This window comes from Crocodylus porosus, unplaced genomic scaffold (genome assembly GCF_001723895.1).
Source record: "Crocodylus porosus isolate Cpor-Errol unplaced genomic scaffold, CroPor_comp1, whole genome shotgun sequence".
NCBI classification, from domain to species: Eukaryota; Metazoa; Chordata; order Crocodylia; family Crocodylidae; genus Crocodylus; species Crocodylus porosus.
In genome coordinates this window covers 60689540-60708690 of record NW_017728950.1, presented here as the reverse complement: position 1 = coordinate 60708690, position 19151 = coordinate 60689540, and the positions used below count along the sequence as shown (strand labels likewise).

General features: G+C 39.5%; 1 protein-coding gene across 2 annotated transcripts in view; it reads left to right on the top strand.

The window, feature by feature from the left end:
- SMARCA2 (SWI/SNF related, matrix associated, actin dependent regulator of chromatin, subfamily a, member 2) overlaps positions 1-19151 on the top strand; it is a 190649-nt gene that overhangs the window by 86642 nt on the left and 84856 nt on the right. For both annotated transcript variants that reach the window (XM_019554883.1, XM_019554884.1), the window contains exons 21-26: positions 5934-6041; positions 8085-8171; positions 9571-9617; positions 11493-11659; positions 14443-14606; positions 16892-17119. In XM_019554883.1, the coding sequence (XP_019410428.1) occupies positions 5934-6041; positions 8085-8171; positions 9571-9617; positions 11493-11659; positions 14443-14606; positions 16892-17119 (801 nt within the window). The remainder of the gene's footprint in view (positions 1-5933; positions 6042-8084; positions 8172-9570; positions 9618-11492; positions 11660-14442; positions 14607-16891; positions 17120-19151) is intronic.

Here is a 19151-nt window from a genome sequence, read left to right as displayed (position 1 = left end):
GGTCTGTTATCTGCCACCACTAAAAACATTCTAGCTCCATCCTTTTTGGAACCACCCTTCAGGTAGTTAAAGGCTGCTATCAAGTCCCACCTCAGTCTTCTCTTCTGCAAACTAAATAAGCCCAGTTCCCTTAGCCTTTCCTTAGAGACTTGGGTGCAGACTTGCTTAGGGTGCATGCCATCCCATCTTCCAAATTGTTAAATGTAGATTTTGAACAAAACTAGCCCCAGTACAAACCCCCAGAGTGCTCCACTTGAAACCGGCTGCCAATTTGTCTTTGAGCCATTGATCACTACACAGTGAGCCTGATGATCCAGCCAGCTTTCTATCCACTTTCCAGTCCATTCCTCCAAGCCATACTTCCTTAGCTTGCTTTGAGAATGTTGTGGGAGACAAGATCAAAAGCCTTGTAAAGTCCAGGTATATCATATCCACTGCTTTCCCCGCATCCACAGAACCAGTCATCTCATCGTAGAAGGCAGTCAAGTTGGTCAGGCATGACTTGCCTTTGATGAATCCATGTTGACTGTGTTCTTGGCCACTTTTTTCTCCTCCAAGTGAAATAGTTTCCTTGAGGACCTGCTTCATCAGTTTCCAGGGGCTGAGGTGAGGCTTACTGCTCTGTAGTTCTCTCGATCCTCCTCCTTTCCTTTCTTAAAGATGGGCATTATATTTGCCCTTTTCCAATCGTTTGGGACGTCCCCCAGTCACCATGAATTTTCAAAAATAACAACCAGCGGCTCTGCAGTCACATCAGCTATCTCCCTCAGGTACATCTCATCTAGCCCTGTGGTCTTGTACACGTCTAGTTTTTCTAAATGGTCCTTAACCTGTTCTTTCACTACTGAGGGCTGCTCACATTCTCCCCAAACTGTGCTGCCTGGTGTAGTAGTTTAGAAACTTGCCTGGGAAGACTGAGGTAAAAAAGGCATTGAGTACTTCAGCCTTTTTTTCATCAGCTGTCACTCCCTCATTCAGTAAGGGACCCACACTTTCCCTGACCTTCCGCTTGTTGCTAAGATACTCATAGAAACTTGTCTTGTTATCCTTCACATCCCTTGCTAGCTGCAACTCCAATTGTGTTTTGGCCTTCCTGATTTCATCCCTGCATACTCAAGCAATATTCTTACACTCCTTCCTAGTCATCTGCCCAGGCTTCCACTTCCTGTAAGCTTCCTTTATGTGTTTAAGCTCACTGAAGAGTTCTCTGCTAAACCAAGTTGTTTGCCTGCCAAATTTGCTGTTCTTCCTGCACATCAGGATGGTTTGTTGCTGCACCTTCACTGAGGTTTCTTTAAAATACACCCAGCTCTCCTGGACTCCTTTCTCCCTCAGACTGGCCTCCCAGGGGATCTTACCCATCAGTTCCCTGAGGGAGTCAAAGTCCAGGGTCTTTATTCTACTGCTCTCCTTGATTCCTTTTTTCAGGATCCTGAACTGGATCATCTCATGGTCACTGCTGCCCAAGTTGCCATCTACTTCTACATCTCCCACCAGTTCTTCCCTGTTTGTGAGCAGCAGGACAGGAAGAGCATGGCCCCTAATTGGTCTCTCCAACTTACCACTCTAGAGTTTATTGCTGCTGGGTGCATGTCTGTGCGTGCACCCAGGAATTGCAACACATTGAGCCGAGGTGGAGTAGCTGCTTAACATGCTGCAGAGGGGATGGCTAGGGCATGAAGATGTTTCAGTGTGTGGCTAGTTGGCAGGCAGCCCCCACAGTGAAGCATCCTTGTGCCCCAGCCAGACCAGACAGCATCTACGCTTGTACTGCTCTGGAGTTTTTTATTCCACAGCAGTACTTGTATTTACAAATACTATCCCACTACAGATTAAATTAGTTTACTCCAGCCTAACAGGGGTTTATGTGTAGATGCTGAGACATTTACTTTGTAGCTAATTAGTCAACTCCTCAGTCAGTATCTTGTGTAGACATTCCCAGTGATACTTTTTGTTTCCTCAGTAGTCATTTCTACATTGAAATGCATAAAGGATTATGCAGTGTTCATAATGGTAGTAGAATCTGAGCTGTATAAGGGAGTTCCAAGACTTTGAGTTTTCTGAATTATTTTATTTGAATCTCATGTGCTTCTTTTAACAAGGAGGTTATACATCTCAGTTTCTCAGGTTCAGGGGACTTAAATTCATTTTGACTTTTCTGAATGTCAAAGTGTTGGTTTCATATGTTATTAGAGTCCTAATTCAGCCGATGAGAGTACTAACGTGCAAATGCCAAAGTTTAATTCTCTGTTTGAATCCAAAATTGATGTGGGAGGATGCAGAAATCAAACCATTTTTGCCTTTGTTGCTGTTGTGGTGGGCATAAACTTTGCTTGCCAGATATTGGTCTCTCTCTGAAAACTTTAATCATGCTCATTTAAAATCAAAAAGTATAATGCAGTGCAAAAAGAGAGACTTTCTACTGTTTTGCTGTCTACTTCTTTTTCAGTGGAAGCAGGCAGAGGGTTGAAATATATAGATTTCTGCTCTCTGAAGAACCCTTAAGATTCAAAATGGTGAAAAGTTATGAAAAAGGTTGAAGCATTTTACAGCTGTTAAGTCAATGTTAAACCTGCTCTTGCACTGTTTCTGTGTTACACATTGCATAGGATGAATGTGCCAAGTAGCTGGGCATGAATTACAACCAAACTTCAGGCAAGTTAGCAATTTGTGGCCCCATAGATTTACTGCCTTACTGCGTACTTAAGAATGAGAATTGGACTAAATTACAGAGCAACAGCGTAAAATGGTTTTGCCTGTTAGCCTGGTTCTAAAACATGTGAAGCTGAATTTGATTAAAACATAAATCTTGGCATCTTAAAAAAATTACATAAAGATTAAGTCCTAAATCCCCAGTATACTTCCCTAGTAACATTCATTAACATGTCCAGATAGTGTTAATGCTAATTTCTTACAGCAATTCAAAGATTTAAACTGGCACCTGTGTGTGTGTGGACGCACGCGTGTGTATACATACATATATATGATATAATGTGGGTGTATGTATGTATGTACACACACACACGTGCGCACCATTTTCAATCTTCAAAATACATATAGTAGATTTTATATATATATATATATAAAAGCATTAAGGGGTTTTGGGCTGAAGGTGAATCTAATCCATGGAAAGCAGAAAAGCCATGAATAGTTCCTATCCATGTTGTTCTGTGGCTTGGACAACCTGCAAATATAAGACAGGCTTCAAAAGAAATGTCTCTCTAGTAATCTATTATAGTCTGCTTCAAATAAATCTCTCAGGATTTCTGCAAGGCTCTTAAGTCCTAACCTGGAAATGAGACAGCTCCAGGACCTGAGAGAAGTCTGCGGGAGGGCAACAAAGTGCCAGATAGCACTTAATTTGCAGCCTTTTACACTCCTATTTTGGAGTCCAGAATTTTTCCAGGCTCTGGTTTAGGTGATGGAAATATAGTACTTGGGACGGGTCTTTCCAGCTTAAAATTGTACTTCAGTTTCTCTTGACTAACACCTGATTTAATACAGAGGTAAGTGTAAACATTGAATCTAATATGTTTTTTTGGAGAGGGTGTTTTCTTAATTATTGTTGTTTTTCTTGTTATCTGATAAGCGGGTATCTCATTGAAACAATAGGCCTTGTAACAATATGAAATAATGAACCTTTTTCTGAAGTAAATAGAAAAACTGGAATAATTGTGTCCTTAGTTATTAAATACTCAGCAATGAAGACCTGCCATATTTAGATACATTTCTTCATACATTTATTTTAATTATAAGAAATGGAGCCCATCCAGATATCAAGCTGCTGCCAGAGGGTTGCCCGAGGCTTGCCAGTTCTTTTCTAATGTGCAAGTGCATAGAAGATGGTGCAGGGACCTTCTTCCTCTCTGACCTCAACAGTCTAATTATTTGTCCAGCCTGAATAAAACGCAAACAGAATAAATCCTAAAAATAAGGTGGCATGAACCAAAACATTGTTTCCAATTGTTAGTTTTGGTTGTCTGTTTGCTTGGTGTAGGACGAGAGAATATTACATTTGAGGTTTGTCCTTGTGTTTGTAAGTGGGCCAGCTATAAAATTCAGCTCTGGCTTAAAACATCTTGGGGCTCTTCTACTGTTACTCCTAAACAATTCTCAGTCCTGATCTGCCCCCACGCTCCCAGCGGGAACCAACAAAAAAACTAGAGGTGGGGCGTGGTTAGATTCTGAAGCTCCTCAATTAAACAGCAACATTTTTTAAAAGTTGATATAATAGGTGAAGATATTTTGCTACAAATGAGTTTTATTTTGAAATTGTACCTGACATGCAGCTCTTTGAACATAGAAATTACTATTTGTTTAGCAAAAGGGACTTTTTACATAAAAACTCCTAACACATTTTTATAACACCTGTTGTTTTGTTTATATCACCCTTCTTCCCAAAATCTCTTAATCATGTCACCCTCCTTGGCAACATTGTCTTTTTTTTAAATTTCTTTTAGCATGGGTCATATTTAGATTTGAGAATCTTGATTGAATCACTAGTGGTAGAATCTTATTACTGAAATTTGTATTGCATTTCAAATTTCTCTCAGTTGGAGGTCAGTAAGAGACACGATATTTGTTAGATGTATTAAAAAGAAAAGTGGAGATGGAGGGATTTATAAGATGCTTGCATATTGTTGCTAAGGAGAGTGCATTACTTTTCTCAACATTTTAATAAATAAAAAGTTCTTCTAGTCCAACTTGGAGCATTGAATTGTTGACACAAGGCTGGTTAATGACGGTTCCATCTGGTCTGACAGGTTCTTGCTAAAGAAGCTATTAAATGAATATTCAGTTCCCTCTCATCTGTGACCTCATCCTCCTGGCCCTCTGAGCTGAAAATAACTTGATCATTTTTAATTAGTTTATTAAACATTAGGCAGCTTTCTCATTTACTTTTAATCACATCCTGCAAGATTTTTAGCCATTAATCTTTCTTTATTATGTGAATAGTATTGGCATTTTAGTCTAATTATTAAAGAGACAGTGAGCACATCTACACGAGATTAATTCTACCGCGCATTAGCATATCACAGCAAAAGTCATGCTAATGCACTAATACTAGTCTACTGCACATTAGCGTCACTAAAAAGGTGTGCACAGACCTTACTGTGCAGTAGCACTGGTTACTGCGCATTGAGTTAGTACCTGTTATTACAGGTGCTAAACTTAATGTGCAGTAATAACAGTGGCATGTTAATGCACATGTAGTCATGCCCAGTGAGAATATAACAGTCTAGTGTTTAGGTTAGGAATTACTTTTTAGAAAATTATGGGTGCATATGTGTGAAGTTAGTGTATGAAATTGTATGGCACTTGAGGCTGATGTATCTGGTCAGAACGAGATAACAAATAAGTTTAAACAAGATTGCATATGAAGTAAGTTGAATTTTGGAGGCTATGCTATATTTTACTACAAATGCAAGCTATTTATCCATTTTTAAATAGAATTTGGATAGAAAGGTCTAATATTTTTTTTCAAACAGAAGTAAATGGCATGATGTTTGTGGCTGTCCACAAAGCTTGCTTATTTTATTTCAGGTAAACAACCATAATTTAAAAAATATTTTACATGTGCAGCAAAAAAATTAACAGGTGATTAATCATTCATTTTTGAAGGTTCTTTAAAACTAGAATTCCTACTAGTGGTGATTTTTGCCAAACATTTTTGAATGCTGCAACTCTGCACAAGCCAAATGATTTACACTGAATGTGGATGCCAAACTTTTCAGATTTATCACAATGGTTGCAGCTGCCTTACAACAATGAAGATAGGTATTTTACAGTTCCTTCCATCTTCCTGGGAAATGTAAGATGCATTTCGGATACAGGTGAAAGACGCATTGTATTTCATAGGATGGAAAAGACCTGCAATCATATCAACAGCTCTGCAGAATTCTATGCTAGTGTCTTATTTTTTTCTGCGCTAGGTTGAATATGTGATCAAGTGTGACATGTCAGCTCTCCAGAAGATCCTGTACCGCCACATGCAAGCCAAGGGAATCCTCCTCACAGATGGCTCTGAGAAAGACAAGAAGGTACTACCAGAATAATATAACTCTTAGGAATACCTTGTGGTGGGGCATTAGTGTGACTTCCAACGCTACCCTGGTTTTGAGACAATAAACTTACTGGTTCCTACCAGAGATGTTGGTTTGGAAAGAAATCTCTTGCATCAGGCATTTTTTATTTGTTAGAAAGCTTTGGCATTCTTTAAAAGAGACCTAAATCTACTAAGGGGTCCTGACTAAAATAACTGAAATTGTAACAGGAGGTTATTTATCTTGTCTCTCAAAGACATTAGTTCAGGATAGACTTCATTGTTCTTTTTAGTTATGGATGTGTATGTATGTATGTGTGTGTATAACATGTGCACATATAATAATTTGTTAAAGAACATAATTTAATGTTTCAAAGCCAGGCACTCAAAAGTTAGGAAATGACAGAATTAAAGTAAATTTGTCCCTTCTCCCCCTTACATTTGGGCATTATGGTACAGTATGTAGTTGTACGATTGAATACTCTGTTTTAACCTGGGATTCTTGTCTCATTCAGCATGCCAAATGGATGGTGCTCAGTTAGTAACCATTCATTCTACATGCTGAATGAGGCAGATGTTCTTGAGCTGAACTCAAGAATTGTTACTTATCACTAGGGTCCGAGCACTTCATAGAGATGTTTATATATTTTCTTTTAATGTAGTTTTGTGTGTAATTCGATAGGTGCATTTAAGAACTGGTAAAAACAAATGCCTTCATTTTGGCATTATATTCACATAAACATTGATCATGAGAAGGGTTGTAATCTTTTTAGTTCTGTTGTCCAGGGCTCTGCCACTTGAGTTAACTGACAAATTGTAGGTTGTAATCCTGTGTGATCAGTATGAGATGGGGAGGAGATGATTTGCTACAGGGTATCACAATTGTTGAAAGCAGAGGAATGAAGAGAGTCAGCTGTCTTTGATCTCATTTCAGGACCTGGAGAGATGGGTGCTGTACAGGTCACAGACTTCTGCTCATTTCTGTTCAGTCACTCACCAAATGTTACCCTCCCTGGCTTATCCCCTCCAGCCTGTCCTCAATTTAGTCCAGAGGTTTTCAACCTTTTTTAAGGAATGTACCCCTTCTGGGTACACTTCTGGCAGAGCAGGAGGGGGAGGCGTAGCAGCAGCCAGACACGGAGTGGGGGTGGGGGTTTGCACGTGGCAGTGGCAGTGCAGGATAGTTGATGGTGGTGGCAACCACCATGTGCGAGCTTGCCCCCCTCCATGTGCGAGCTTCCTTGTCCATGTCCAGCCAGCTGGGTGGTGCCTGTGCAGCCTGCAGTGAGGAGCCACTGCACTTACCTGCGTGCCCCACCCCCCCGGGAGGTGGCAGCGTAGGGTGGTAGGTGTTGGCACTCTCCCCCCCACCACACATACCCCTTAGCCCCTTTCCAAGTACCCGCTGTCTTAGTCTATTCTCATTAGTCCATTCTCTTTACCCACCTCCAACTCCTCATTTCAGTTCCATTCTCCTCACGTAAACAATCTCCCATTTAGGTCCTTTGTCCCCACACCCAGCTCTTTGGCTTAATCTCTTTGCCCAGCAGCTTCCGGTGTTCACAAGCTCTCTCACACCTCTGTCTCCTTAACTGTTTACCATCTACCCACTAGCTCGTGCCATGGGTATGGAAGTTAAGAGGAACTTAATACCATCTCATTTCAAGTTGTCACTCCAAAACGCAATTTATATGGTCTCTTAAAGAGAAAGTATAGATGCATTGCCTCTACCAATACTACTTTAGGTAGACAGATCCAAAAATACTTCCATGACTTACTTGTACATCTTCCTGTTGGACCAGATTTTCTATAAACTCTAACAATGAATATTACATTTTACCTTGAGAGGGTAAGTTACTACACCTTACCTCACCATTATTTCAGGGAGGTTTCCAGTGCATCTAACTATTGCATAGATCTTTGATACGGCCTTCAAATTTGGGTAGTATTTTGAATACCTCTTTTGGATCTCACATTTTAATAACACCTCATTAACTAATCATTCAGTTTTGCCATTTGACTCGTATTTTTATTCCATTAGGGGAAAGGAGGGGCAAAAACACTGATGAACACTATCATGCAATTGAGAAAGATATGCAATCATCCATATATGTTTCAGCATATTGAGGTAAAATTTGTGTTTTCTTTCCTTTAGTCCTTTCTTTTGGATAGCTAATATGACAGACAAATGAGGTTTAAAATTCATACTTAAGAATGACAAACGTATACTACATTTAAGTTTTTTTTTATTGATTTTTTTTTTTTTGCAATTTAGTTTGGGAAGAAAGACACTCAGAAACTTCTGTCACTTGGCATTTACCACTGCATAATTATATTTCACTTTGTATTTCTGGTAGTACACGTTGAAGGGAAATTCCTGTCATCAGTTTGAGGAATATACTCAGTCCTTCTGGTCTGGCAATATTTTTTTCCAGTCTTGAGAGTCCTCTTTGTTTGAGTCCATGCACACCTAAACCATATTAGTTGAGAGAAATAGAAGTAGTCAGCAACTTACATGATATGGCATATCTGCCTAGCAGAATTCAAAATCAGAGGTCTGTTTTTTTCAATAATATATTGTTGATGGAGGCACCATATTACTGCCTTTTCTTTGACTCCGCTTTAAATGCTCTTAACTGCAGAGGAGCATACGTGAATTTGTCTCTTTAATCTGTTTTTACTTTCTGGATCTGTTTTTATACAAGATTGTGTGGGCATAATGACAGATAATGTGGACAGCAGCATGCCTATCAGCAGCATAACCAGAAAGAGATTTTACCAATTTTTTTCTGTATCCATACACAGTTTTTAAAAGACATTTTCTTTGAGGCATCATCTTGAACAGGATTTTCTGGATCCAACATAAGGTTGACACTGCATTTTACTAGCTATATGTAGTCATACACAAACTTACCTAAAATATGATAAGGAAATGTTAGCTTTAGCTGCATTTACATTTGAACCTCATTAATTCACGCTCTGATAATCCTTTATAGTGTCTGTCAAAAAGGAGTTTTTCCACATTTCCCAACAAAGATAATAGCTATGCAGCTCTGATGATCACAGTACTGAGCCAAAACATAAATATACTAGTATGTTATGAAGTATTATCACAAATAACTATAATAGAGCTACAATTTACAAAGTAAATGAACGGAGTACATTTTGTGATGCATTATTACTATATTTTTATTGTGTACTCACTTACTTGCTAATTCATGAAATTCAGTAATTTGCAAATGGGTCTCCCAATAATTAGTGCAAATTAATTAGGTTCTGCATTTGTAATCTGGTTAAATACACACTGGGGAAAATCATTGATACAAGGCATGCATTTTAAGCAATAACCGGCAGAGGCTGAAATAGTCTGTACTTGTATCTTAAGGCAGAGTCCAAGGTTTATGAGCATAATGCAACTTGAACCTCATCATTGAGCTTGTTGTTTTTCTTGATCAAGTGGTAACTAATCTTGAGTTACTATATAATGTTAGTATCTAATAATCCATTTCTCATATGTAATTTTTCAGGAGTCCTTTGCTGAACATTTAGGGTATTCAAATGGTGTCATCAATGGGTAAATATTTTTCTTATTCATAATTTATTTTATAATGCTGCCATTGTATCAGCCATTAGTTATCAAAAGTGAATGGTTTGTAAACCACATCAAATGTAGTAATTAGAGTTGATAAATCTTAGAAAGGCATAAACAAATTCAGATGTCCAGTTCAAATACCTTGTTCCAACATACGTGCTTAGCCTTTTGACCTTCTACAGTAGCAAAATTGCCTGCTAGTCAGAAGGGTAACTTCCATTTAGGACCTCAGTGTTGTCTTTCTAAAGTTTTTATAATGTTTTCTTTTGAAGTAGAAAAGTTCAATATACCACTTTACTATATAAAGGATAGCTTTTCTCATAGCCATTACCTCAGTATTAAGAAAACATGCAGCCAAGTTGCTATGGCTGGAGTTTCACAGGGATAGAGCTGTGCTGAAACCGTACTCTACTTTCATCTCTATAGTATTTTTTCATAATTTTATTTACAACAATAGATTAGCAGTATTTTTTCTGAAACCGTATTCAGCACCAGGAGGGAAAGAGTTGCATACTTTGCTTGTCTTCAGAATTGTATTCTATTACCTGAATAGAAACAATTTTTCAGGATGTTCTTATGATCATATCCAATGCAATAGAAGGTGAGGCTATCTTGTTTCTTAGGATCTCAAAGTAGACCACATGATATATTTCTAGCTGCTGTCAAGTAGTTGGTGAGCTTCTCCCTCTCAGTGTCAAAGCATACGCCACAAGAGTAGCATGCTATGCTTGGTTTAGAAACAGGTGAGTCTCAAGGCAACTACATAGAGCAACCCTTACATTTTTTTTTAGATTTCATGTACATGAGATGGTAGACAGGCCAGATGTCAAATTTGGCAGAGCAGTATTTCAGACTCTGATACAGCGGCAGTTCTTCACTCCTGCCTTCCAGAAAAGATACTGCTTACCCCCAGTACAGCGGGGTCCATATTGACACATACTTGAAGAAGAAGGAATAGTTGTAGTGCTACAGTAACTGTGGTCCTTCTAAGTTGGTGTAGCTCATACAGATCCTATGACCTGCCTCTGTCACCTTTTCATGATTCCACACCAATATAGTCATTGGATTACCAAGCGCCTGAAGGAGGGTCTTGGCTGATCCACCCTTTATCCCCTCATACAGGAGCATGAGGTAGTGCAGGGCACACATGACAGCCCTAAAAGGTGCTTTCAAAAAAGTACGTAAATATAAATCCCTCTGTGCTCACAGGCATCAGCCACATATGCTACTGTAGTGTGATCCACAATGACTACAACTTGTTGAAGGATCAAAATTACTGGAGGATAAGTTGCCATTCTTTACCCGAGCACAAAGGCAGTACTAATGTTCATCTGTGGTGGGCATACAGGCCCAGAACAAGGACCAGCACTTCCTAAAAGGTGGAGAGTTTTGCCACATTCCTTCTTAACCCCCTTCCTGCTTACATACGAGGTGACAGCTGGCTTTTTCTCTCTTCACAGCAGTCTAATGTGTCTCCCAAATAGACTGACTTCCTGCATAGCACCTGCCTCAGAAAGCCTCCTAACTTTGGGCTGCATATTTTTCTTAATAAACTGTATTTCAAAGCTATAGAAGCAAAGTTAGAGATGAGTTGTATTTAATTTCTCTCTCTAAACCAGGTTGATGTTGCATTAATTTTGCCACCTTGTGTAGGTTCTTACCCTTTTTTCTGTTGGGTAAGTGAGAGAGAGGTAGTTAGTTATGTTACTCTGAAGTCAGGCAAAAGGTAGGGTAGATTAAGAAAAATTATCCTTGCTCTGAAGAAAAATATTGGACTTACTGGATGCAGTTAAAATTCTAATGAAATTTTGAAGAGATCTTTGTTATGGTGCTGATTATTGTTTTTTCTTCACTCAGAGCTGAGCTTTATCGGGCCTCAGGGAAGTTTGAGCTACTTGATCGCATTCTACCAAAGTTGCGGGCCACTAATCACCGGGTGCTGCTTTTCTGTCAAATGACATCACTTATGACCATTATGGAAGACTATTTTGCTTTTCGAAATTTCCTTTATCTCCGGCTTGATGGTAAGCTGAGAGAAAACAAAGCATGGGAGATAAACTGGGAGACACTGTAGGGCACTGGATCAGGATTTCATTTTTTTCCAGCTTTCTAGCCAATCTGTTGTGTGACTTTAGGCAAGCCACTTTACACCTTTGCTTCTTCTCACACCCTTTGTTTCGTTTATTTAGATTGTAATCTCTTTGGGGTAGGAATTGTGTGTTTATACAGCAGCTAACACAGAGTGTTTCCAAGCTTGACTGAAGCCTCTAGAGACTTCATCAGTAATAAAATGCATGTGGAACTGTATAATATGCTCAAAATACTGAACTAACAGTAGTAGTAAGCATCTGTCTGTCTTGAGTGAGACAAAAGCTGGCTTAATGTAATCCTTGCTTGAAAGATAAATTGAAGTTGGAGTGACCTCTCTAGGGTGCAAAAGCTTGGGCAGTGTATGTGGAGATATTGAGCTGCCCACACAGCAGTGTCCCCCTCTCAGCCTTGCTGGCTTAATCTAAAGGAAAGGCAGGTGTCAGTATGTTTGGAACCAGTTTGGCCATAGGAGCTGCTAGAGTAAAGGAGATCATCCATTTGTCTGTCTATCAGAGCTCCACTCCTAGATTGGTTGCTGACGGGTTAAACAACCCAGTCTACCCTATCATGGAGTGAACTTCAGTTCCACAACTTTTTGGGAGCATTTCCTCTATTGACACCCTAGAGGTTGCAAGGTTATTTAACCGCTCAAAATACTACACTTGATCATAGACACAAACATTTTGCGAGATGCAGTAATCTAGTGAGCTGTTGCCCCAATTTTCAAGTTAGATGTAGAACCAAGACCCTGACCAATTTAACTGAGGTCTCCATTCACCACCTAGCAGGTGTTTTTTATAAGTAGGAAACACCAAGTGTTAAGGCCAAATTCCAGTTCAAGCAATTACTTTCTCTACCTACTTATATTCTGATTTCCATTTTTCCAGAATTTTCTGTATTTCAGTGATGAGTGAAGTGATGCCTATCTTTACAGGAACATTGGGAGGCTTAACTGGGGAGTGTTTAAGGGTGTTGTGGTCCTTGAAGGAAAACTGTTAGAGAAATGCAACTTGGTATTATTAAAAAGAACATAAAACTAAAATTGTATACCTCTTTATCTTACTCAGGGAATTAAGTGCCTAATAATTGTCTTAAAACTTGGAAGAAATGTACTTTATAAGACAATGTGTGATGGTCATGGATGGTTAATATAACTTTCGGTGTTCTTCAGGAGTAAGAATTTCTGTCTGTTACTAGCATTTAAATGAGTCTTTCATCTTCTGGTCTCAACTGTGACAATTTAAAGCAGCAGTGTGCTTTCATTTAAAATAAAATCCTTTATGAAGTTGTTCTTGCATAAAGAACAGCTTCAGTAAGATGAGAGGCCAAGGCCTTTTGGCTACTCACATTAACAGATTGCATGTTGGTACCAACTTTGTTTCATCCTTCGGTTGGATTAATATTACTACTGGAAAGTACTACTTCAGTATTTTCTCTCTCAGAATCATGAAGCACTTTATAAACATTAATGGATGTGACTCCAAGATTCCCCTATAAACAGAAGTAATATTATCTCTGTTTACAGTGGGGAAAAAATTAAGGAGAAAGAGATTGCCATGCACAAAGTATGACAGGGAGTCTTTGGAAAGCTAGGAACAATAAAGTTGTATCGTTTCATTACAAAATCATCCTCTTTCTATACATCTCTCTTCTAAATGTTTCTTAAAGGGTATTTTATTTTTCTTCAGCAGCTTGTGTCTACATTGGCTTTCCCCTCTGTGTAAATATGTATGGATTATTAAATATAAATATCTGCCTTCTCTCTGCTTTCAGCTACACAGATATACAGAAATAAAACAAATAGCAAATCTTATTGAACAATACAAACTGTTATCATAAAATCTACTTTGACTTGAAAAAATTCACCCCGCTGCCAATATACTTTGTTATGCCAGGGCTAAATCCACCCACCCCCATTGTGTACTGTTTCTGTTGCCTTTTCAACTTGAAATGTAAATGTCTGTAATCCTTTGATACTAGTTTGGTTCTGAGACCAACCAATTTTTTTTGGTATAACTATGTTTATACAACAACAGCCATATGTTTGTTTAATATTTAGATTCTGATATAGCCCAGAGGGCCAGAAATATAAAAAAGCATTATTTAATCTGTGAAAAACACAGATCTGCTCCAAAGATGAGCAATATAGGAGGTATGTATCAGGGTGCCATCCCAGGGCGGCTGAGAACCCTTGGAAGGTTCTCTTTATTTCAGTCTGCTTCTGGGAACACTTTCCCTTTTACTTACCTGGTACATCTTGATGTTTCTTTTGGTTATCAAAGTAGAGGCTGCCCCAGGGCTTCCCAGATCTGGTCTTTGCATCAGAGAACAACCGAGGGTGAGGAGTTCCTGTGTTAAGGCCTAATTGCACAGCTCCATACCATCCCTACACAGTGTCCCAGTCCCATGCCTCGCAGGTGTTACATGACTGTTGTCACCTTTGTTGGGCCTTGGCCTATTTGCTTACTGCCCCTTTTATGTAGCTAGGCCTCCTAGCCTAGGCCTGCTGTGTTGGATCTAGCTTTGAGGCACGAGCCCAGCTCCCTACTTCCCTGTTGCTGGGCCAGAGTTGATTTTACTTCATGGGAATTACTGGTGGGATGGCTGAGGACAGGCTACCCAAGGTTTGCATTTCACATGATCCCTTAATCAAGTATTAGTATTTCCAGATGAGTTCCAAGCAAGATCAATGTCAGGTTTCTTTGCTTTTCTTCAGGTACAACAAAATCAGAAGATCGGGCTGCTCTGCTGAAGAAGTTCAATGAGCCAGGTTCCCAGTTCTTTATCTTCTTGTTGAGCACAAGGGCAGGAGGTCTGGGTTTGAATCTTCAGGCTGCTGACACTGTCATTATCTTTGATAGTGACTGGAATCCTCATCAGGTTATTTTTTTATTTATATATCACTTAAACCAACTGATTTAAAAATTGATTATCCATTTTAAGCTTCCTATATTAATTTGGGAAAATTTTGAAATGAGTGGTATAGAATGCTGCTTTAATAAGAAACTAATTGCACACATTTCTATTGTCAATAATGTTTTCTTTAATTCAGTAAAACGATAGTGCATCTATCTGCATATAGTTTATCTGCAAGGGAGCCTTCCAAATGGAGGCCTGTGTCTCCAACTTCCACAATGCAGCTCTGGTTACTAGCTTAGTCCAGATGTTAGGAAACTGGTCTCTCTTTATGGAACACATAAATGCTGGTCAGCTATACCACACTATCTCTACCTGCATATTAGTTTCACACTCTCTCACTCAGCAGGCTAACAGTCCTATGTTCTATAGTAGTCTTGGCTGGAGACATTACACTTTCATTGTAGGGGCAGTCACAATAGCTAGAGTTGGCTAGTAGTAGGCACAACTACACAAGATGCTACTGTGCAGTGGTTACTATGCATTTATTTAGTATTTGATTAAACAAGCACAAAAAAATGTGCAGTAACCAGAGTTACTGTGCAGTAGCGCCGGCAAATGCCTTTTTAATGACGCTACTGCACAGTGGCCTGATAATACTGTGCAGTAGTGTATTAGCACTCTTGGTGCTGTGATGTACTACTGTAGTGCACAGTAGTATTCGGCTACTGCACAGCTGGTGTCTCAGGTAGATGCGCCAAGTGAGTGCACGAGGCTCCAGTAAAAACTAACATACTTGGTCCAAGTAAAAAAGCGGAAAGTCTCTGTTTGTCTCTTAGCACTACGTTTTTTAAAATTTGTATGTTGATGCAATTTCTTGCCTATATTTCTCCTTGCAGTTGCCACAATCATGCATGCAAATCCCATAATTACATAGCCTGCACATTTTTACGGGTGGCTATTGATTAAATAAGCAGAGAGACTTCAAGCACTTTTATTTTAAAATTGCAGTTTCACAAATACACCTTTAAGACCTAGGATAAAGAGAGACTTTGATATCTGGAAAGGGAACTTAGATTTGGGGTTTCTGAAAGCAAAAAGTACTGTACTCCTCTCGTTTCAGGATTTCAGTGGGCAGCCTAGGTGACATTTATAGTACAGTCTACTGTGTGTGCATCAGACAGATAGTAATGTATGCTATCAGTACATATTGCAGAATATTTTCTGCACTGCCTAATGAGGAGAGAGATTGCCAAATTGTAAAATGCATTCAACTTCTGGTTTCCCCTTGGGAATGGAGTAATTTGTTAACTTTAATGAAGCATGTGCTAAAAGGAAGTACTAATAGGATTGGTTAGAGCCCAGGTATAGCCCTTTCAGGAATGAAAGCTTGTGTTTCATTCTCCTTGACATCTCCTGTGCTTCTGCAAGTGCATTGTATAAATGTGTTCACACTGTGACTTTATGTTCACTTTTATCCAATGCAAGCTGCAAATATGCCTTTAGATCAAAACAGTCCATTAAATTAAAGTGCCTAGAACTATAAATGACTATGGAAAGGAGGACTTCTTGGTTGCAACCCCAAACAGCTGGGCTGAAACTGTCACCAATACTTTGGAGCTTTTTTTTTTTTTTTTTAATTAATCTCTAAGGTTAATGTTCTTGTAAAATAAGGCAAGATTGTGATAAAACAAAATGAACAGATCTTAGATTATTTGCCCTTCATTAGTATTGTTTGTTTCCTATTATGTGGAAATAAGATTCTGTAGCTTTTAGGTCACTGACAAGAACACTATGCATATTTTTACAAGGAGGTCTGAATGAATACAATCTTAAATTAATAAAATAAAACCGTCCTCCACTTTGTGCTCTTTAGGACATTTGTTTGTGAGTGAAGACTGCGAATCACAACACAACTTTGGTGAACCTAACAAAAATCAACTGAAAACTGATTTGTCATCATGAAATTTACTATAAGAATTAGTTTCTTTGAACTTAGGGTTCCAAAGGCCAAAAAAATCTGGTGACCCAGTTGAGGACATTAACCATAGTCACTGTATATATTTTTTAAATTCACGGAGAAGATTATGAGCACTAACTAACATCAGTATGTGTGGAAGCCTTCATTCATAATTGGGCTCTTTTACTTTGCTGCCTCAAAGCATGAGGTAGCTATGAGGTTTTCCAACCAATGTTTACTTACTAATATGTAATATTTGAAAATGTTTAAAATGGGATTTGGCTGTGAACAGGCAGGTTGCATAGTGTAGATGTCTTGTATATAAAAGAGATGTGTTTTTCCTGACCAGGACTTGCAGGCGCAAGACAGAGCTCACCGAATTGGCCAGCAGAATGAGGTTCGTGTCCTGCGACTATGCACTGTAAATAGCGTGGAGGAGAAGATACTTGCTGCTGCAAAATATAAATTGAATGTGGATCAGAAAGTTATTCAAGCTGGCATGTTTGATCAGAAATCTTCAAGCCATGAGCGCAGGGCCTTTCTACAGGCCATATTGGAACATGAAGAAGAAAATGAGGTACGGAATTGAAATGTCAGGTACCCCAAAATGATGAAAGAATTGTTTTCAGAACATTTTAATGATAATCTTATTCTTTGTTAGTTGCAAATCTGACATAAGTTAATTTAAAATTGGATTTGTATCATTCTTATCTCCCAAAGACCAAAACTCAGTTTTAACTTTCACTTCCCAGTATTTTCTTTGTGTTGTTATCTTATCACATACCTGTAACACACCTTGAAGCAAATTTGTATGTCCTTAGGGGTGAGTTTAGGAATACCAATGGGAAATAAATGTAAACTACCTACCTATGCTTACTGTGTGCCTACACAAGTCCACAAATTAGGCAATACAGAGAGTTTAGAGTATCTCTGAGTCCGTGCCCCAATTCCATGCTTAGGACCTCCCAAGGCAGATAGCTGGAATAAATGTAAAGTTAGGCATTGCGACTTCAATCTGTTCCTACCCTTTCTGAATTTTGGAAAGTGGATGACACACATCGACACACATCTACAGACTGCTATTTTTGAAAGTGGTTCCTAAAATTCATATATATTATTCAGGTAAATAAATAGAACTTCAGAAATGCTGAATACCGTCCCACTTTTTCAGGTTCATGATTTCAGTGTCCCATTTTTGCCCCTCGTAGACTGAAGACTTAATTTGATGTGCTCCCGTAAGTGTTCTGTTCTTTCTGCAAGGTGATAACACCTGGCACTTAAAAACAAAAAAAACCCCAAACAAATCAAAACAAACCCACCATTGAACTTGGTAGGACTCCTACATGCATGTGTATATGTATCAATATATGTTAGCTTTTTAACCATCCTTTACTACATACATTTTTATCATGGCGAGTATATCTTGTGTGTCAACAGCATCTGATAACATTTGCTGTATGAATCGCTTTTTGTAGTGCAGTAAAAGCTGTGCTATCCAGCACTTTATTAACCGGCATGCTGTATTGATCGGCATGCTGATAGATGCGACAAAAACTACACTGGAAGTCCCACTGTGGCACTTCGGGTTTCTCTGAGTCCCATGGCCTGTGGCAAAGCAGCCTGCACTTGGCCCCCCTCCCTGTCCCCTGGCACACATTGATATGTGTGTAAATAGTAAACATTTCATTAAAATTCCCTCCTCACTACTCATCATTTCTGTTCAGGCCCACCCCCGTCTCTCAGCACACTGACACACTGGACGCGGTGGGAGGGGTAGTGGTCCGAACAGGCAGCAGCCCAAACAGATGCCTCTCAGATAACTGGCAGTTTTGATTAACCAGCACTCCACATTTCACCTGGATGCCAGATAACACAGCTTTTGCTGTACTCAAATAGCCAGTAAGTTAAACAGTAAAAATGGCTAATAGCATATGGGCATAGAAAAACAAATCCAGCAGCATGGAAGGATGGGATCAACAACTGGGGAAGGGGAAGATGAGGGCAGAGGAAACATCAGATTGCCAGACCAAACAACACCCACAACTACAGCCCAGCCCAGACCAACAAGCAAAAGGCATAAACAGGTAAGCGATAGGGGCCAGGGCAACGCTGGGACTAGGGCGTCAGTACACACATCCACAGGAGGCCTCAAATGCCTCTACACAAACGCTCGTAGTATGGGAAACAAGCAGGAGGAACTCACCCTCCTGCTAGCTGACACCAGTCTGGACATAGTGGGGATCACGGAAACGTGGTGGGACTCAACGCATGACTGGGCGATGAATGTCAAGGGCTATAGGCCGTACAGGAGGGACAGTATAGGAAGGAGAGGTGGAGGCATGGCACTCTATATTAAGGAGGAATATACATCCTCGTCAATTAGCAAGGAGTCAGAGGAGGGGCATTCTGAAGTGCTTTGGGTTAGAGTACAAGGCAGTCGAGGGGAAAGAGACTTAACGGTGGGGGTCTGCTACAGACCTCACAACCAGAGAGAAGAGCTTGACCAGGAATTCTTAGGTCAGCTCACAGAGGTAGTGAAGGCTAAGGATGTGGTAGTCATGGGGGACCTGAACTTCCCGGACATCTGCTGGGGAGAGCAGCCAGCCAGG